Source organism: Atractosteus spatula, chromosome 22 (genome assembly GCF_055471065.1).
Source record: "Atractosteus spatula isolate fAtrSpa1 chromosome 22, fAtrSpa1.hap1, whole genome shotgun sequence".
Taxonomy (NCBI): Eukaryota; Metazoa; Chordata; class Actinopteri; order Semionotiformes; family Lepisosteidae; genus Atractosteus; species Atractosteus spatula.
Genome location: NC_142727.1, coordinates 3,107,818 through 3,128,718, shown reverse-complemented (window position 1 = coordinate 3,128,718; position 20,901 = coordinate 3,107,818). Strand labels below are relative to the sequence as shown.

At 49.6% G+C, this 20,901-nt stretch overlaps 1 protein-coding gene across 3 annotated transcripts; it reads right to left on the bottom strand.

Annotated features, from left to right (window-relative positions):
- Positions 1–4,005: 4,005 nt before the first annotated feature.
- Positions 4,006–19,632, bottom strand: iffo1b (intermediate filament family orphan 1b). Of its 3 annotated transcripts, none has more exons than XM_088939953.1 (9): positions 18,386–19,632; positions 12,373–12,433; positions 11,072–11,167; positions 9,746–9,886; positions 9,298–9,482; positions 8,862–8,979; positions 8,628–8,720; positions 8,298–8,428; positions 4,006–8,088 (listed from the first exon to the last, which is right to left on the bottom strand). In XM_088939953.1, exons 1-9 carry the CDS (start codon positions 19,408–19,410, stop codon positions 7,992–7,994), a joined length of 1,947 nt encoding a protein of 648 aa, XP_088796079.1. In that variant the 5' UTR covers positions 19,411–19,632; the 3' UTR covers positions 4,006–7,991. The 3 variants fall into 3 exon arrangements, with proteins under 3 accessions (XP_088796079.1, XP_088796080.1, XP_088796081.1); XM_088939954.1 differs by having other exon boundaries at positions 8,628–8,717; XM_088939955.1 differs by lacking the exon at positions 11,072–11,167.
- Positions 19,633–20,901: the final 1,269 nt, after the last annotated feature.

Sequence of the window (20,901 nt, the reverse complement as noted above, 5' to 3'; positions counted from 1 at the left end):
GGCGTTCTGTTCTGCCTGTATCTCCAGTCTCTCACTCTCTCCTAGCTTTTCTTATTGCATCTCTCTTTCTCTGTCCCTGCCTGGTGTCTCACCCTACCCAGTCTCTCTCTCTCTCTCCCCTAGCATGTCTTTCTCTGTCCCTGCCTGGTGTCTCACCCTACACAGTCTCTCCCCTAGCATGTCTTTCTCTGTCCCTGCCTGGTGTCTCACCCTACCCAGTCTCTCTCCCCTAGCATGTCTTTCTCTGTCCCTGCCTGGTGTCTCACCCTACCCAGTCTCTCTCTCTCTCTCCCCTAGCATGTCTTTCTCTGTCCCTGCCTGGTGTCTCACCCTACCCAGTCTCTCCCCTAGCATGTCTTTCTCTGTCCCTGCCTGGTGTCTCACCCTAACCAGTCTCTCTCCCCTAGCATGTCTTTCTCTGTCCCTGCCTGGTGTCTCACCCTACCCAGTCTCTCTCCCCTAGCATGTCTTTCTCTGTCCCTGCCTGGTGTCTCACCCTACCCAGTCTCTCTCCCCTAGCATGTCTTTCTCTGTCCCTGCCTGGTGTCTCACCCTATGCAGTCTCCCTCTCTCTCCCCTATCCCTCCCTATAGCATGTCTCTGTCCCTGCCTGGTGTCTCACCCTATGCAGTCTCCCTCTCTCTCCCCTATCCCTCCCTTATTTCGTTGGGTTGATACAGGGTGTTTAAGAACGTGTTCAACAGTGCCTGAATTTCGACATCGTCTCGTGCGATGTTTTGACCCCCGCACACAGAAACAAAATGATGAACGCTCACCCCCGGTGAATCAGAAAAATCTGTCAACTGTTGGGTCTGACACAGGAAGATTACTGCCAGTGGGAAGAAATTGATGTGGCAGTGGGCATGAGCAAGAAGAGCAATCAGACAGGTGATCAAGGAATTAGATCTCCTTTTCTCTCTACCTGCCACAGCCTCAAAAGATACCCGTCTCCAGCCTCTCACACAGAGCACAGAATTAAAAAGAAAAAACAATTCCAACACAAAAACAGAGTGACTCACTTCCTGTTGTTCTCAGGTCTTCTGAAGAATGTAGCTGCTCGTTTCCCCTTGAGTTCACATATGAGCCCCGCAGCAGGCAGTCTGAGCAGCTCCAGGCTTTTACAGTCTTGTCGTTTAGTGTAGATCCCTGGTGCATAGCAGCCTGATCCAGTCCAGGTTCGCCTGTGGCATTAATCAGACTCCCATTGCGCAGCAGTCTCGCCCTCTCTCCAGCAAATCACATTCTCATAACAGCTCAAAGGTTTACACAAGTGCAGACCCCGGTATCGACATCACACCCCGTGTTGAAGATCTGCAGCATGTTCTGTGTATTTGTGTCTACGAATCTAGGGGAGCTCAAAATCATTCACTGACGCACGTAAAAGAAAAATCGGCACCCACATTTGAGGGATTTAACCCCAATATTGAGAACAGCCACAAACCAAAACCGCAGAGGTTGTGGAAAACAACGGCCGATCAGCCCAGTTTCTGTAATGAAACATGGCACACTGTCATTAAAAAACCCCCCATGAAGGTCAATGCAGGGTACGCTCTCCCCAAGCACTAACACATTCCCCGCAGAGTTGACACACAGACCCGCCGAGCCTCTGGAGCTATGCTGTAGGAGGCAACAGCACTCTTCCTGTACAGATAATAATAATTCCTTACATTTATACAGCACTTTTCTGGACACTCCACTCAAAGCGCTTTACAAGTAATGGGGACTCCCCTCCACCACCACCAATGTGCAGCATCCACCTGGATGATGCAATGGCAGCCATAGTGCGCCAGAACGCTCACCACACACCAGCTCTCAGTGGGGAGGAGAGCAGAGTGATGAAGACAGTTCAGAGAGGGGGATTATTAGGAGGCCATGACTGGTAAAGGCCAGGGGGAAATTTGGCCAGGACACCGGGGTAACACCCCTACTCTTTCCAAGAAACGCCCTGGGATTTTTAATGACCACAGAGAGTCAGGACCTTGGTTTTACGCCCCATCCGAACGATGGCGCCTGTTTACAGTATAGTGTCCCCATCACTATACTGGGGCATTAGGACCCACATGGACCACAGGGTGAGCACCCCCTGCTGGCCCCACTAACACCTCTTCCAGCAGCAACCTTAGTTTTTCCCAGGAGGTCTCCCATCCAGGTACTGACCAGGCTCACACCTGCTGAGCTTCAGTGGGGCTGCCAGTGGTGATCTGCAGGGTGATCTGCAGGGTGATATGGCTGCTGGCCTGCTGGCTCAGGCTGCACAGGTGCAGTTGTCTCTTGGCAAACCGATCCCACAGATGTTCTGAACTCAGGTCAGCCACACACAGGACCTCCACTTTTCTTCAAGCGGTGCCGCTGTAATCTCACCACTTCAGGGGTCTCGCATTGTCCTGCTCGAAAAGCAACACCCTGATTGGCCAACAGGAAGGGGGGGGGGAAACTGTTGGCTCAAGGAGTCTGCTAAATTATTACTGAGTGGTCAGGTTGCCTCCGTTGGGCTACACCAAAGGCGCTCTTGTGTTAAAGGAGGTTCCCCCCACAGTCCACAGTCCACAGGTCTGGGGTGAAGCAACGTGGGCATCTACCAGGGGAATCAAAGATTCCATCCCAGCCATGAGCTGCCCCATGGAAGGTGGTTGCCATTTTAGCTCAGCAAACACCATTGGCCATGCAGAGCATCTTCATTTGCTGACGTGCAGGTTGTTTCTTTCTTTTGCAGTCCAAAATTGTTTCATGGAGATCCCGGCCAATATGGTGACCCCCCGCGCCTTGAAGAAAATGGACTGTCCAAGTTTCCCCGGCTGCTTTGGGTTGATCGGTTGGTCATTGAAGTCATCTCCTTCTCCAGCTCACTTCTCCCACAGACAGACTGCCCTCAATCACAGCGGTACAACCTGGTGATCTATAGCACCCGAGCAGAGCACGGTTGCGTCCTTCAATCATGTTTCTTCAACCAAATGCAAGTTGGTCTAAATACCCCTTTCACTCATTACCCATGACAACTGCTTGCAATCGAGAGCCAGTTATTCTAAATCAGTGGAAAGCAACCCCTATGGATCACTGAAAAAGCCCAGCACACCGATCTAACTCTGTTGTTCTAGATCTGATTCGGTGGTATTTTCTCCATTATGATACACAGTCATTTTGGAACCACCCATTGTTTATCCGGGTAGGATCACCTATCCCGATTGTTGGGAATGTGACATCCTGAGATGCCACTCAAGGCAAGGCTGCAGGGGTCCGGCGGGTCGCTCTTGTCCAACCAGGTTGACGGCTGGTACTCTGGTCAATCCAACCCCCCCCCCCCCCCCAACTCCTTAAGCCTGGTTAGCTTTGGGGAATGCTCATCCTGGAGGGTCAGTTGTGTCCACGTGCAGATTTTCTAGGGTCTCCTTAAAGCACCAGCTCTTGAAGCCCAGGGAACTGTCCGGCATGAGCCGATTCTGGTTCGTTACAAGTCCCCCTGCAAACACTCTGGCCGCCCCTCTGAGCAGGACTGAGGATCCCTGCTTGAACACGTGCAGGAAGCCGGCGATGCGGATCCCCGGTGACCCACATCTCTGGTCTAAAGCCCAGCAACGCAACTTGTCATCTGTACCCAATTCTAACAGCCGGGTGGTTTTACTGGAGCGATTTGTCTGAAGTACCTCACCCAAGAGTACCAAAAGTGCCTCTCACCTGGGATTTGAACCCACAACCTTCCAGTTACAAATGCTGAACCCCAATAAGGTGCTCCACCCTGCTGCGCAGTATCAGCACTGGTAATGTTGGGTAATGTGCTGGAAGAGGCAATGCTGAGAGGCAAACCTCAGTTTGATTTAGATTAGGTGTGCAACCCAATATGTATTCAATGGTACAAAGGTAGGTTGCTGCATGCTGCTGATTCAACAGAACGTGAGGCCCAGGATAGCAAATATTCGCCTGCCGCAGATATTGGTCATTTCTGTGAACATTCCACCAGCACGAGGTCTTACTGCTAAGAAAATTAAGTCACACACTATAATTCTTACAGTAATGTTTAATGTTTTGGTTTTTTTATAAAGCCGGCCGTTCAGCTGTCCATTGCCATACACTTCAAAGTACAGTACACATGTTCTCCGTGGGTGCATTGTCGGTGCCTGAAATTTAAAAAAAACAACTATTTTGGTTCCAGTTAACACGCGGTAGAAGAACCCGCGCCGTATGGTAGCAGCCAAAAGTTCCTCCCGGGCTGTGCCGTGCCCGGTCCTGGAGGGGGGGGGGGGGGGCGTGCTGTCGGTAGGCTCTCCAAGCTCCACGCTCCAGCAGCGAAGAGAGAGAGAGAGCTGGGAGGGGCCGTTAAATTGGAGGAGCCAGTTAAGCCCACAACGAGCCAACTCGGAGCATAATGGCCGAGTTGCAAGGGCAACCCGCAGACATGATCTCCCTCCATGACCAGGTCTGCCCCACCCCCCTGCTCCACACTCCAAAACCCCTCTTTTAACAATCAAAAAGCCAGCTCTGCATCTTGAGCAGTGGGGCTCCATCCCTGGAGGAGCTACAGGCTGGGTCCAAGTTCCACCTTCCGAGTTCCTAACTTGGGTTAACTGCTCCAGGCATGGGAAGCCAGCAGAGCTGCAGAGGGTTTACAGCTCAGGTGCACAGGCACCTTGTGTACAGATTTACGCAAAGAGTGATGGGAGTATGGAGCAGGTCACCCAAGCACATTGCTGAAGCGGATACCCTGGTTTCCCAAGATCTTCACACCAAACACCAGAGTTCCCTTAACTGTACAAGTTACCACACTGACAGATCTGGAAATCTGTAGAACCTTGTGACACCTAGAGCTGGAAGATTACGGCTCTCTGGGACACAGGCTGAAGACTCCTATGGTAAACAGACCAGACATGTTCAATGGCTTAATATCCTTATGAGAATCTCTCTCATTCTCTGAATCACAAACTTATCTACTCAGTTTCTACATAACTGTAACTATCATACGCGGCTATGAGGATTAATACTGTTTTATCATAAACCTACATATTGTTTTGTGCAGCTTCTCAAACAGCATTCTGTACAAGCATAGCTTTGAAAAATATGAGCATTAAGCTTTTTTTTTTAAGCAAGATGTTTATATATAATGTCCTAGACGAGTCCATTGTCTCTTACTGAATAAGAAGACTGTCTCGCTGTCAGTTACTGTCGGTCTTTGTCAATCTGTCAGTCTTATTCTCACTCCCTCAGCGTGTCTGACTTTTCTCTCTGCCCGGGAGAAGCAGATGGAATCCTGGATTCGAAAAAAATATATATTTTCCCTAACATCACAGATCCAATCCCAGAACTGCCACATCTTCCCGAATCAGAACAGCTTCTAACCTTACCGGGGGAGGAAACTCAACGGAGCTACAGCCCAGTGTGTAATCTCCTGTCACAACCTGAGACACAGACACAGAATATTAGTCATTTGGTTTACGTTGTACAGTGCCGGATTTCCCATGAGGCACTGCAGGCACAGTGCGTAGGGCCTGTGAAACAACACGCCTGCGATCGACTCTAGCCGCTCCAAATCGATAGTCGTCCGCCATCGAGTGGCTGTTCTAGGAACTAGAAGTATCACGTGGTTCAGCATTCGAATAGTTTGAAGTGCATCATGTCAATCGAAGTCATTCAAGTGGCGTTCACCCCTCGTTTTGCACACTGCGGAGCGAAAGGGCCCAGGGCCTACGCACCCCAAGATTCGGCCCCGACGTCGTAAAACGAGCAATATTGTTTTTGTTGTACGCGTTTTGCTAAATTGTCAGCGCCTGGGTAGTTGTAGTTGTAGTTGTAGCTAACAAGTTGTAGTTGTTGATCGGCCTTGCCAGTCCAGCTCCGTGTTGGAATCCGTGTCTCTGCCAGCGTCTCACTCCTTCACTCCCCCACACTGGCAGTGCCTGCCTCCACTCCCTCAGTGTCTATTCCTCCCCATCAGTGCCTCGGCCTTAATCGATAGAGTCCAGCAGTCTCGTCGCAGACTGTCTCCTCCGTGCCAGCCTCTCGCCCTCTGGATACGGCCGTCGGTCCATCCCTCCCAGCCCGGATTCCTCTCGCGGACTCCGTCGGCCAGCGCCTGTCCGACTCCTTGCACTTTACCCCCAACAAAGTCCCTTCTCCGTCTCCCTAGCCTTGTCGGTCCGTCCGTCGGAGCGTCGTGGTAATATCCGAGCCTCACACTTTAACAAAGAAACGCCTATTCCTTTTGGAAGCTTGTAAATAAGCTACGGAGCTCTCTCTCCCTGTACCCGTTACTTTACATTACATAGGGAGAGAAATATTTATACATATTTATACACATATACACATTATTAAAAAAAAAAATTCAAGTATTGCCATGGTCAGACAAACAATCATCGGGATGTACTTGCAGCGAACCATGGAAGAGATCGACTGTCTCCTTCAACCCCCAAACTGATTTTCGCACCGATGGGAGACTCCACTCGAAGGAAGCCCTGGATCAGAGTCTCCCATCTGTGCTCCATTTTAAATACACGTGCAATGCCAGGAATGCCCACGAGGTGGCAGCGACTGCAAACAAAAACATCTTGATCTTTGCACGGAAATACACCAGATCTCTAAAAGCCTTTAAACAACATTTAAATAGTACCCCTACACCATATTCCATTCTAAAAGCCTGCGCACTGGGTATAAGTAGATAGCAGCACCACATTATCTTATAAAAGCCTGTGAGCAGCATTACAGAGAACACCTAAATGACAGAAGTCTGTAAATCGTGTGGAAGGAGATCGCAGCACCTACTGTGCTGCCAAAACAAAATAAGCCATCCATGCACAGCGACATTGACCACTTTTCTACAACTGCTCCCCACCCTGAAAGTTCATGTGCTCACATTCTGTGTGAGCATCTGCGTAGGGCCCTGCATGATCCGCAAACAGGCCCCAGCTAATATAAATACAAGATGTACCTTATTTGTACAGCTTTAAACCATCTTTAAATGGTTCAAACATAAAGGAAAAACCATAAGATTATGCCAGAATTGACTGTATATAGTAACCACAGTTTTTTTTTTCAGGTATTGCAAAGTTATCAAAATTTGCGTTAATCTCTCTATGATTGAGGTATGTTTTACAAAATGCAGATGAACCAATTAGATAAACCAATTTTAAATACCTACAGTACACTCATTGCCTTTGCTGTTCTGTTGTGTTTATTGCTTGGGGATTCTGTTATCTTCTCTCACTGTGTCTCCTGTCCCATTGTATGCATTACTGAAGGATTCTCTGGGAACTCCTCTTACTGCGTCTCCTGTCCAGTTGTGTGGGTTTTTTACTGAAGGATTCTCTGTGATCTCCTCTCCTCTCACTGTGTCTCCTGTCCTGCTGTGTGCGTTTATTACTGAGGGATTATCTGTGATCTCCTTTCTCACACTGTCTCCTGTCCTGATAGTGTGTTTAACAGGTGATCACAGACACAGAGATGGAGTAATACAGTGAGAGAGAACACAGAACAGAGCAGAGGGATATAAGCTAGTGCCTTAATGCCAAAGGACAGAAAGGCCTGTAGATAATATTTACAATGTACAAGTGGAAGCAAATGCATTAACAAACTGTTCTCCCACATTCTACTGCATTATAGCTCACCCAGTTCTGAAATGTTCAATTAAAACTGATTATTTGGACAAGCTAGACTTTGTTCCTTTGAGAATTGTATGTACAGATTCTTTGAGAAGCCATGATCAGTTATACCCACAAAGATACATATTAATTCCTATGTGTGTCTTGAGTCTTTGTCAATCACTGCTTCAAGTCTGTCTGGATTTGTGTTAATCTCTACATAAGGTGTCTCTCTAGGGTCTATTTTAAAGTCTGTGTTAATCTATTAGGTGTATCTCTAGGGTCTATGTTAGGGTCTGTATTAATTTCTCTATACTCAGACAGCTAAGTGTTACACTTGGTCTCTTTAGACACACATCACATTCTCCTCTCCTATCGAGATGAACTTTTAATTATGGCTAATGAGATGAGTTTTGGGCATAACAGCCCCTATAGGCTCCCATCTCCAGGAGGGGGGGCTCTCCTCTTCTCTCTCTCCGAGTCCTCGCTCTCCTCACTGGCCACGGACACAAGGGAGGGAGACTTTCTGAGAAACGGAGAGAGAAGGGAGGAGGGGGATTAATAGTCTGAGCAGCCGAGGTAGTGCATACAACAGCACACTGCAAAAGGCTGAAAAAAACATGATCTGTCTGGTGCCCATTATTTGCAAACGCACAAAATTCAGCCAACATTCTCCATCAGTATGTTAACAGACAGAAGGGTACGCTTATCCACACTGCCAGCCAGCAAGCTCACCTGTCCCCAGACTGCGTGATGAGCCGACGGCAGGTCTCCATTTGGACATCCAGGCCTCTTTTCATGCTGCACATCTCCATGTACTCATGCAGGTGTCTGTTCATGTCGCTCTTGGCATTGGCCAACTCCAGCTGGGAGAGACGGAGAGCCAAGAGGGATAAGGACTACACTTCCCATGAACACCTGGCGCAATCAGCACTGTGGGCAATGTAGTTTACTACAGTACATCCCTCCCCTACCCTTCCATATCACTTTTACGCGTGTGTAAGTAGGAAAATGCTACCAGCGTTAACAGACTGCAGCGCCCAGTAGTCCCAGAGCGTATCTCACCTCTATCTGGTCAATGGTCTCCTGATACTCCCTCTCTCTGGACTTGAAGAGAGACTCCGTGTCCTTAATCACCTTTTCCAGACACTCCTCCTGCTTAGAGATGAAGTGAGAGTCACACACTGCAGACTTTACAGGATCACTGGACGCAGACTGAGGGACTGAAAATCGGTATCGCTCAGGCGCAGCCAGAGACGGGCGGCAGGGCTGACAGGTGGACACTCAGACGGGCAGTACCTCCCCCTGTGTCTCGGTCCCCAGGGTGTAACCAGGAAAATCTTCCCACAGCAGGAGGGTCTCCTCTGTCTCCTCCCAGGCCAGGCTGTCGCAGTCATCCTCAAACTCACACTCCCTCCTTCACAGTGAGAGAGAGAGAGAGTGATGGGTTAATACACACACTGTCAGAGCCATCCTGACTACACACTCCCTCCTTTAGAGGCAGAGACTGCACCACAAAGGGCACAGCCATTTGTCAAAGAATCTCAAGTGAGGGACTGGAGTACTCTTGCCCATAGGACATGGATGCACTGATTTGCTCCTATGTCTACAGCCAAATGTTATGTAAGGGGCTCAGAAAGTCTACATGTTGACCGGAAACTACATAACCCACAATCGAAGGCTGGGCTTCCTGGGACACGTAGTTTTCTTGTTTTGACCAATCCAGCAAACTCACAGCTGGTTCAGCATCCGCTGCATTTCCTCGTTAATCTGATTGGCCGAGGAGGTGCCGTACTCATCGTCCTTGGCCCCGCCCACCTCGCTCTCGGATAAGCTGACTGGCTCGTCCATCTCGGCGGTGGTGGGGGCGGGGGCCTGCCTTCTGGGGCGGCGGTTAACAGTCGACGGGGGGGTGGAGACCTGGGGCGGGAAGAGAGACGGGGAGAGGACAAAATGTAACGACAATTCTTATAAACTGCTTAGAACGTTATTAAAATAAACCAATTTTCCCCCTGCAAGCCACTAGGGGCAGTAGCAACATTTCCGATTACTCTTTCCAACTCTGGGATGTTGCACGCTGGGTTTTGAGTGAATTCGCACCTGTTCAGACTCCCTCTAGGTCACGCAGGGCTGCTGATGGGCTTACCAGCGTAGCCCCAGAGACAGGCACACAAAAACCGCACCTGGAAGATCTTGATCATGTCCTCGCAGTTCCTCTGCTGGGCGACGTCGCACAGCCGGGCCGTGATATCGATCCGCCGGCAGATGTCCATGTCCACCTTCATGGCTTTCTCCTGGATCTTGCTGTCCAGCTCCGAGAGATTCTGCAGAGACACACATAGGGGGAGGGGCGAGGGGAGAGGAATTAAAGGAGTACGGAGACAGTGACAGGACAGTTGCAAAAGGGTAGCACTGCACATAGGGAGAAAACACCCATCTGTGGCCAGAGACCCAGAGGGACAGGGAAACGAGAGAGAGAGAGACGTGCATAGGCAGATCACTCCTGTGTCTGGTCTGAGCAATCGCCAAGACTAGAGATTGTGACAGACAAGAGACAGAAACGAGATGACCATTCTTGGTCTTGCACGATCATTCTCCCCGAGATCCGTTTCAGGTTCAAACCCTGGGACTAGCAGGATATCCCATCCAAGCAGGCGGAAAATTATCCCGCGGCACCTGGATACTGGCATTCCTTCCGGACCGCCGCACATGTCCGATCGCATCCGACACGCCCAAGGAAGACAAATCTACCCACCCAAAACCACCAAACCAAAGGCAGACAAGCTGCAAGCTTCATCCACTGTTTTTCAGACGTTTCCAGTTCCACGTGGCACAAAAACAACCACAAGCTGTCTGTGTATTAGGATACACGCAGGCAGAAAACAAGCACAGAATGAAGGGGGCTCCTAAATGGGGCACGGCTTTCAACAGGAGTGTGGGAATGAGTTGGGGGTCTCGTCAGTCCCGCGCCTTTTCAAAACCTGGACCACCGAACAAGCGCTCAGCCCAGGGAAGAGACCCTCAGCCAGCTGACCCTGCAACTCGCAGCACTAACTGGCAGCAGGACAGCGCCTGATCCCAGCCGCCCCAATTTCACAACTCATAAGCACGCCCCTCTGGTACACCGGAAATATGGCATAACATCTCAAAGTGAAGGTGATGCCTAAAAGAAACAGGATTCTCACTTCACGTTGGTGCCGAACCTGAGCATGAATTCATGAACCACAAGTGTGTATTTCCACCATTTCTTCTCCACCAGAGTGATTCCTTTTCAGGCTTCCCTTAACTACTTTTTAAACATCTGACATTCTGCATTTAATTTTTTTTAATTGAACTTGCGTGTTACAAAAAACATTCATGATCTTTGCATGGAATGTAGAGCTGAATGTCCTGTGTAGGTGCAATTCCTTTGACAGCTATAGGCCGCCAGGCCCATAAAGGACTTCAGAGAGACAGATACAGCGTCCGAAACACAGAGAGGCAGATGAGAGTGGAGAAAGGTGTCTCACGTTGCTCATCAGCCCCTTGAAGACGACCAGCTCAGCCTTCAGCTGCTGAACACGGAGGGCCAGCTCGTCCTGACACGCCTCGCTCTCCTGGAGGTCCTGCAGTAGCACAGGTAAAACACAGGAAACACGCCAATTAACACGACAACACGGGACAACACGCCAATCACACTGTGACACAAGAACAGACCCAAAACACGGGACAACACGCCAATCACACTGTGACATTGGAACAGACCTGACGGCTATACACATTGTAATGCACACTGAACAACACGGCCATAAACAATGCAATTACACAAAAACAAAGGAATATAACACCTTTGAACTAAAAAAATTACAATATGTATGTTAATAAGGCAGGGATAAAATTTTGAAATAACTAACAACTTAGTAATATCGGTCTCAAGGCTATAAACACAACAATAAACAGGAATTCTGCAATCAGAACACTGGATTAACCTTCCCTTCCCAACTCTAATGCACAGTAACCAGGGTAGGATAAAGCCAACAGTAACTGTTCTGTAAGACACACTGTCATGCAGACTGTAACACGAGTCATGAGTATTACAGCAGGACAGCAAGTGTAGATCTCAACAGCATCACACTACGATACTATTATCATACCATAATGACACCACCACTGCACTAATGACATCAGAATGTCACTAGCACACAAGCATCAGGTCATAATAACATCACCAACCATTCTCTCTGCTACCATCACAGAACTGGCATCACAGCAAAAAAGGCAAAGGCAGAAGAAAATTCAAACCAGGTTACGTACTGTATAGGTCCCACACAAACTATGCATGATAACGGCAAGACCCTCTTATTTGACAAAAATTAAAGGGAGCACACAAAAAAAAACAGAGACTATTTGGGAACTAAGAGATTACACTTCATCGAGCAGTTAAGAATTTAGGCAGTTGTCATTACATTACATTCAAGATGTTTGAAAGTTATTTTGCTTTTGCACGGTCGGAGGTCTACATAATATTTGAAATCATGTGCAAAGGAAGTACAAGATGACCCTGAAAAACAAGAGAAATGCATGCGTTTTGGACAGTTTTCAATCTGGTTTAATCTCCCTTGTATGGTCACTAAGTCAGTAACAACAAGGGTTGTTTCTTTAGATAAATATACAACAAATCCCACTACTTACACCAAATAACATGGGCACAACCAAGTTATTTGGTGTAAGAGGTGGCTTCTGCATATTTACTTCCCATATATGTATACTTTTGTTTAGCTACCAGAGTAACAAAACCATAACCAAATACTAGAGCAAAAAAAGAAATTACCTCCTGTAGCTCATTGACTCTCTCCTGCATCTCCATCCTCACTGTGTATTCCTCTTCCCACCTGAACAGAGAAACAGCCCGTTAATGGCCCAGCAGCTCACAAGCACAGCACCCGGAACAAGACAGACAGAAGCCCATTGCTTCCCAATCGTCAGTGGAGGGTTAAGGTACTCAGACATGCCCAGTGTTGGGAGTCTAAATAGGACTGATGAGAGAAATGTTTTTTTTTCCCCACAATTCCACAAAGGATGACTTTGTGGCTCATTGGAGAGAAAAATACTCCTCCCTCCAGAAAGTAAAGTCAAACTCATTTAGTGCACCCCTCACTGTACTGATTGTATTGTATGTATTGTACTATTATTATTGTATCATTCGTTACACTGTGGCTGTGTTGTCTGTGTAAAGCTGCTGTTGCACTGCAATTTCCCTCACGGGATCAATAAAGTATCTATCTATCTAAAGAAGCCCTCCAGTTTTGGAACAGGACATCTCCTTGTCAACAGTGAAGCTGCTGACTATTCCAGTATCAGGAACCGCCATCACCACCCCAGACAGACCAGCAGCCCACATTTCCTGGAAGAGGACTGGTGTCCCAATTGTCACCCTATGCTCTACACCCTTCCTCCATACACTCCTGTGATGTCGAGCAGGTGTGGACTTACACGCGCGTCAGCATTCAAGATGCACTGTCATAAAAAGAGTAATGGGACACCCTAGCATGACACCACTCGCTGGGGTGATGGCTCACGGTCTAAATGCTTTCCGTGGTCGCTGCTTCTTTTCCAGTGGCTAAATGCACAGCGGCAGCCATTTTATTTTTTTCGAAATGATTTTTCCATCCTCCGCTCGCAGATGGATGAAATCGAGCGTCGTCTCGTCAGTCCCTGCGCAAAAAAAAGCTGCGACGCGCGGTGTGCGGGCATGTCGTGCAGCCTCGACTCAAACCGGGCAGAGTGAACTAGGGAAAGAAAACTTGGCGATAGCGCTGCCTGTTTATTCAAGTCTTTGCACTCTTAAAATCCATTTGATCTTGTCTGTCACCGCACAAAAATGACAGCACGAGGAACATAACGTGTGCATTCACGTTGATTCAAAGCGGGCAAAGTAAATAAGGTAAACTTGGAAATTCTTCGTCTTACCATGTACGAAAGCTACAAGAGGTAAACAAATGTCCATCAATCAAATTGGGGGTAATGTAATAGTAGCTTCTGTCAACACTTTGCACCTAGAATACGTATGACTCTAACGCAGCCTAGTGAAATCTTGGGGGGGGCAATCGTCTTCAGCGAAGGCTCCCCTGATGCGGATAGGGCGCATTGGGGGGTGCTCATGGGCACCCTTGTGAAATACAGATTAGAAATGGGGCACCCTAAGCTCCAGCAGACCTGGGCAGCAACACGCACGTGAAGGGCACAAAACTGTGTGTGTGTGTGTTGGGATACGGCCATGATAGCTGCTGACTATTCCTGCAAAAGAACTACCCCACCACAGTGGGTGGAGATGCCCACTTCACTTGGAGCAGAACTAGTTTAATCTATCTTCCACCGAGTGGCATGAAGATGTGGCTCGTCAACGCGGCTTTCAGAAAAAGCTGCCGAAATTACAGCCTTCAGTATTTTACACTGGGCCTTTCTCTCCGGATCTCAATGCAGTGTCGACTCCAGTATTTAATCAGTGCGCTGGATGTGCTTTCAACAAAATGTTGACTGTTCGCAGGTCACCCACATGAAAACAAGCCGAGCAAAACCTGCTGGAGAAATCCGAAGCTGCTTTCTGCTTAGCCACCGGCGTCTTTTGTGAGCTAATTCTGGAGCGGCTGCCTCTTTTAAAGCGCGCTGGTAAAAATAAATCAGGGCCGTCTATAATTATGGATTCCGTGACGCCGGGAATAAGAGAAAACACATGTCTAGTAGGAAAATTGCAAAAAAAAAATCACCCCGTTAACGAGCTTGGAGGCCAGGGGGGAAATATTGTTCCGCTGGCCTCAAGACCATGGAGAGCAGGAAAGGGAGCAGGAGAGGAGGAGAGATTTGTGTATCAGCTCCACATACTGCATTGCAGGGAGAGGGGAGGGGCCGGGCGACAGAGGGGGAGAGGACTGCAGGCTGGAGCAGGAGCAGAGAAAGATGGAATGAGCAAGACTGAAAGAGAAAGGGCGTAAACATACCCGAGAGGGATAAGACACAGAGAGCAGGACAGAGGGCAAAAAGAGAGAGCGATCAGAGCTAGTTAAAGACAGATAAAGAAGAAAGGAGAGAGGGCAGGAGACAAAAGCAGAGGGAAAAGCATGGAGATTGTGCCCTGGATTGGGAGTTCCCTGGAAGAAACAAGAGCTGATTCACACCGGGGGCGAAGCTGGGACACAACACTGAGCACAAAACAGAGCCGCCTCAAACACTGCCTTTTTTGAAAGTCGGACGCTCGGCCGCAGCTCACATCATGAGGAGCCTGACTCAGATGCGCACCCATTTTAACATTCCTTGGACTTTGCAATGGGGCTTGGCCTGGTTATTTATTCCTGGCTTGATGTGCACATTATGAGCAAAAAAAAAAGAAGTAGGTTTTCTCTTATACACAAAATTCACTCCGAACGTGTCCCAGCAGGCTACCCACCATGCCCTCGCTGGCAGAAACCCTTTTTTGTTAGAGCTGCCAACCGGATTCATGTTTCTGAATCCTGTAAAAACGTCAATCAGGAGGCCTCTTTGCCTCCAGGTGCTCAACAGGACCGGGGAGATGAGCTTCTCTCTCCATGGAAACTCCAACCACTGCACAGACAATATGTATTACGAGAGCTGACTTGGGAATAACTATGACTGTAGGAATAACTGGTGAGCCTGGCAGTACAGCGAGCACAGCATTCAAAATTAGAGCTCGATCTGTTGGTTTTCTCCCTCTCTCTGCTTTGTTACAAGGCTTTAGATATAGCTTTAGATCCATCTCCTACACCATCATTGTGCCAAGTGTTGCCTGCTGACTGGCTATACCATTTGTACTCGTTGACAGCTCCTCCACATTTATAACACAAGCACTGCAATACAGGTCCGAACCTGTCACAATCTGGACTGAACTGCACACCATGCAAGCTGGTACGCTCTTGTCCTTCTGCGCTAATCCTCTGGGCAACCAGGTGACTTCACTCTGATCCAGTGCCGGATTTCCCCATGAGGCACTGCAGGCACAGGGCCGAGGGCCTATGACATTTTTAGGGCCAACGAAGGAGGGAAACAATAGTGACTAATAAAGAAAACAAGCTGAAACAAAACGCTTGCGATCGACTCTAGCTGCTCCAAATCAATAAGCTTATGCTCTCTAGCGGCTGTTCTAGAAACTAGAAGGATCAAAGTGATGGGCGCTCGACTCTCTCCATCACTCACGTGGTTAGAAGAGTTTAAAGTGCATCATGCCAATCAACATCATTCAAGTGGCGTTCACCCCTCTTTCTGCACATTTGGGAGTGAAAGGGCCCAGGGCCTACGCACACCAAGATCCGGCCCTGCTCAGATCCTTTACAGTGCCAACCTGGCAAATGACAGAGTCAGGTAGCCAAGTACCTTCACTGGTTTAAAGCGACGCCCTCCAGGGAACAACAGCGTCCCATCTGAGATGCCAGCCCAGGATCTTGAGTGGGTCTGCTGCAGGGGTGTGCCAGTGGGGTTTTCTAGGGCTCTGAATAGAAGCTCTCTTCAGTGCCCTCAAATGCTGGGAGAAGCTATTACTGTAGTGCCCAATTAAGCCGCTACCGAGCTCAATGAGGTCGTTAAGAGCCGAGGTGGAGTGAAACCCTGCGGACACCTGCGGACTCCCCCAGGATCCAGGTTGCCCACACCCCACAAACTGCTTCTGGTGCCACTCTGGGTCCATCTGAACCCCGAGAGGTCCACCAGTACAGCCTCACCCTTCGCACCCTGGCGTCTCAATAAGTCTCTCAATTCCTCTGGCGCCTGAACCTCGTCCTGCGGGCTGGAGGGGTCCCGCCAGAACCAAAACCCGGAAGAGGCGCAGGAGGGAGGGAGGGACAAGACCACACTCATTCCAGGATCTCGCCAGGACAACAGGAAATCAAACTACTCAAAAGGGCTGAAACCTCCCCAGGTGCAAACACTGCTCCTGACGGGGGATCCACAGGTCAGCTTCAGGGTCTGCAGCACAATCATGGGTTCAAACTACAAGGAGTTGCATTTAGGGGAGACATCAGGAAACTCATTTTCCCCACTCCTGGAACAAACAGCCCAGCTACATCCTTAGAACCAATGCTATAACAACCCTGCTATATTTCCAGAAAGGGGCTGGGCGAGATCCTCTTACCAATTAACTGGATGAGGAGACTGTCCACCTCTGATGCAACTTTCTAAATGCTCTTCATGCTGCTGCTACTGGCATGGCAAGAAATAGCAACGCGATCAACGTGTGAGCTGATGAACTTGTCCAGATCGCAGCACAGATGGCCAGTTCACACACCCCTCTCTTGCACCTTAACTTCAGCACTCAGTTCCCCGCACTGGCTACCTGAGACTTCTGGACATATGACTTCTGAATTGAGATTTCCCAATAGGGGACTTTAATTCGGCAAGTGCTGGACAGGCTGGCGCCTGCTGCTCTGCTGAGGTTACGGACCCCGGTCAGCCATCGAGGTCACAGCCGGAGGCACCTGCTGGGACTTGACCGGTCGTCGGCGAGCGCACCCTCGGAGCCCGTGAGGGTCACTCAGCGATAAACTCCATGAGCACCGAAACTCTACACCGCTTCGAAGCCAACTCCAGTCTTTACACTGAGTGTGCTTACATTATTGGCGAGCTAGACGAGGTGCAGGTGAGCTCAGCCAGAAATCAGTAGATAATCATTTCCTTCCACTTATATAGCTCTTTTCTGGACACTCCACTCAAAGTGCTCTACGGGTGATGGGACTCCCCTCCACCACCACCACCCCCCCTCCTCTTTCGAAAAACGCCCTGGGATTTTTAATGACCACAGAGAGTCAGGACCTCGGTTTTACGTCTCATTCAGAGGACGGCGCCTTTTTACAGTCTAGTGTCCCCGTCACAATACTGAGGCATTAGGACCCACACAGACCGCAGAGTGAGCGCCCCCTACTGGTCCCACTAACACCTCTTCCAGCAGCAGCCTCAGCTTTCCCAGGAGGTCTCCCACCAAGGTAACTGACCGCCCTCACACCTACTGAGCTCCAGTAGGCTGCCAGCTGGGAGCTGCAGGGTGACATGGCTGCTGGCAGTCTTGGGGCACAGAGTTGGGGGTCCCCCTGTCGGTCTGCCGGATCCCCAATCTTCCCATTTGGAATTGCTCAGAAACAGTTGGCCGGTTTCACGCTCAGCCTGTGACAGTAAAGGAGCAGCCCGGACTCTCTCCCTCTAGAAGCAACAGAGGTACATTTGCACCACGGATTTCTAGTGGAATGACAAAGCTTCTCTGTAACGACTGCAAGAATAGACAGGAACAGGACCAGAAACTCTCACCGGGCCCCTAGCGCCCTCACATTTAAGAACACATCTTCCCCACAACCCCAGAGGCACACACCTAGCCTGCTTAACAGTGCCAGCTGACTCACACTTAAAGCAGCAGCAGGCCTGCGTTGAAATGCCTGCTGTTGGCATTCCTACAAGAGCCCCCGCAGCTGGTAAAACGTGGAGCGGAGCAGACCGCTGCGCAGCGGGAGGCTGATATGTGACCCTGATTAAGCCAAGGGACACTGTGGATCTACTGAAAGACATATGTACTGTGTGTGCTGCTACACAAAAAGTGGAGAGACCCCATATGGACCCATGGGCAGATGTCCTATGCACAGCTACCCCGTAGAGATGAAGTCATCTGGAAAGAGACACCATCACACACCCGCATTAGATCCCTGTCAATTATTAAGCAAAAATCGACCTAAGGACGTTATAGCACGGCCACGATAGGACAACAGCTATGTCGCTAGAGCCGTAAGACGCCCCTAGAGGAGAATTAAACAGTAACAATAAAACAATAACAATAAAATAATAATAATAACAACCTTCGCTTGTACTCGTCCCTCTCTCGCTTCACTTTAGCCAGCACGTTGTACAGGGCACGGATCTCGGGTGTTATAGTATCGATTTGAACCCCGACTCCGTCCGGGTGGACCCAGGACACCCCTGGGCCGGTGACCCGGGTTTCCAGACCTGGGCCAACTTTGCGAGTGTGGTTGTAGGACCAGATTGTTCCGGGCAAGAACCGGGGCGGCGGGTTGGTGGTGGAGTTGACGCCGCAGCTAGTCTCTATACTGGTGCCGGTGCTGCTGGTGGTGGTGGTGTTGGCGTTGGCCCCGTCGGCCGCACAGGTTGACCTGGAGTTCGGATCGGGGTTCGAGTTCGAGTCCGAGTCCGGGTTCGTGCTCAGAGCGGGCCCGTTGTTCGTGGGCTCCAGGGTCAGCACCGTGGTCAGACTTGGAGTAAAGAGGCTCGGGCCCCGGTGGACCGAACTGTTGGAGTTGGGGAAGTTGAGCAAGCCGGGTCGGAACGAGATGGGCCCGACAAAGCCGGTCTGGACGCCTTGCTCCCTGGTCTCCGGTCTTCTCCCGTCCCCGTTTCCCAGGCCCCCTCCCCCGCCGCCGGCTTCCAGCGCCTGCTGCAGCTGCTTCTCCAAAATCTTATTCCGCCGCTCCAGTTCGTGCACTTTAGCCAGAAAGCAGCGGAAACGCAGGTTGAGCGTTTTCAGGACGCTGATGTTGGAGCCCAGGTCGTTCCGCAGGGCCATGGCCGGGGGAGGAGGCGGGGGCCGGTAGTGGGGGTTGTTGAGGTGGAAGTAGGCGAGCCCGGGCGGCAGGGAGCTCAAATCGAGCCCCGGGAGGGAGTCGGCCGCAAAGCCCTGGTGCTCGCTCAAGAGAAAGCCCGGCTCGCCTGCGCCATGAGCCGGGTCCGGCAGCAGACCCGAGGAGTCCTGCTGGGCCGCCTGCTGCTGTTGCTGAAGCTGTTGTTGCTGTTGCTGGAGGAAAAAGACGTTGGCACTTAATAAAGGATTCATTGTACGGGTCAGCTTGAAGCGCTCCAAGTCGGGCATGAAAATTATAATTCTTTTTAGTATGTATGCTTTTAAATCCGAATATTCAGAAGAGCAGGCAGACGCCGAGATGAAATCAGACACAATAAGCTTCAAGCAAAGTCCGCTAACAGCTGGAATAAAAGCGTATTTTGTAACCAAGCCACACGACGAGAGCGCTAAAGCTGGCTGCTAACTATGCGAAGCCCAGCTAAACGTTATTCGCTAGATTGCTGTCTGTTTTGAAAAAAAAATGGCTGAATGCGGCTTTTTCACCATCGTATGTCTACGAGTATAAGCAACCTCTTTCAGCCAGCCAGCCAGCCGCCACCCCCCTCCGCTTGAAAAAGTCGAGTTGTTTTAAATAGCTCCTCCGCGACACAGCTCCCGAGCCCCGGTTCTGATGCCAGACTCGGAGGTCCTTCTATGTGGAGTCTGCATGTCCCTACCAGTGTAGAAAGGGTCCAAAAGAGCAGTCATTCAAATAATCTCACCCTGAATGCACCTACTAATAAGGTCAATTTAAACTCTGTAGGCGTTCTCAGTTCCGAAACGTGTAGGAGGTTGACTTTTTACTATTGTATTTCATGAGTAACTTAAAATATCCGCCCTCCGAGCTGGATAAAAAAAAAAAAACTTGCGAAGGTTGTAACCAGGCGACGTGCTTGCTGGTTCAGTGAAGGCTTCGTTTCAGTCAGGAGCTCAGCTAACCCATAGAACCACGATTGGAAAACCCTGGACTGATCCGTTATTGAAAATGGATGCATCCTTGTGGGTTTTGCGTTTGGAACATTTTGCCTATTTTGCTGCCACGATGTCCCGGGACAAAGAAATAGCCCTATTTTTTATCGCTCGTGTTATCTGATCAGTACGGTAGCATGCCATTGACGTCAGTGAGTCAACACAACTGGAATGCAGCCTGCGGCGCTCGCTCTTATTATCGTACAGTGCGTGTGCGTGGTTTTCTGAGGGATGCGTTTTTGGGACAGCAAGCTCACAGGTTTTACTGTGCCGACCGATGAATTCGTAGTTTTAACGTTTAAGGACAGTACTGGGAGAACAGGACTCGTCTTTGGGCTCTTCTGGTTTATAGATTAAATTTTGCGTTAAATCCCAAGCGTTTGTTGTCACTTTAAGAATAGGAGTCCTAAGACATTTTTTTTTAAAGTCTAGCCAAAAAAAGTAACTAGAAACATTCATACAGTCAAATAAATTTTCTGTACCGACTAGGAAAAAGAACTGAATCTATTTGGTCTTTAGTCCTGGCCGAGTGGAGGCGTTGTGTGTATGAAGCAAAGTGGTGGCAGAGTGGTCAGCCTTGCTACCTTGCAGCCCTGGGTTCAAATCCAGAATTGGGGTGCTGTCTGTGTGGAGTTTGCATGTTCTCCCCGTGTTCATGTAGGTTTCCTCCGGGAGCTCCGGTTTCCTCCCAGAGGCCAAAGACACACTGGTCGGTTAATTGGCTTCTGGTAAAAATTGACCCCAGTGTGAGTCTGTGTCTGTGGACTGGCA

Bases quoted from the DNA above. Each gene is read 5' to 3' on its own strand.
- iffo1b (XM_088939953.1), bottom strand. From the start codon at position 19,410: ATGCCCGACTTGGAGCGCTTCAAGCTGACCCGTACAATGAATCCTTTA. The intron at 12,434-18,385 runs GTTGTTATTATT...TTCTCTGTTCAG, and splicing joins AGGGACGAGTACAAGCGAAG to GTGGGAAGAGGAATACACAG. The intron at 9,483-9,745 runs GTGCGGTTTTTG...TTCCCGCCCCAG, and splicing joins ACATGATCAAGATCTTCCAG to GTCTCCACCCCCCCGTCGAC.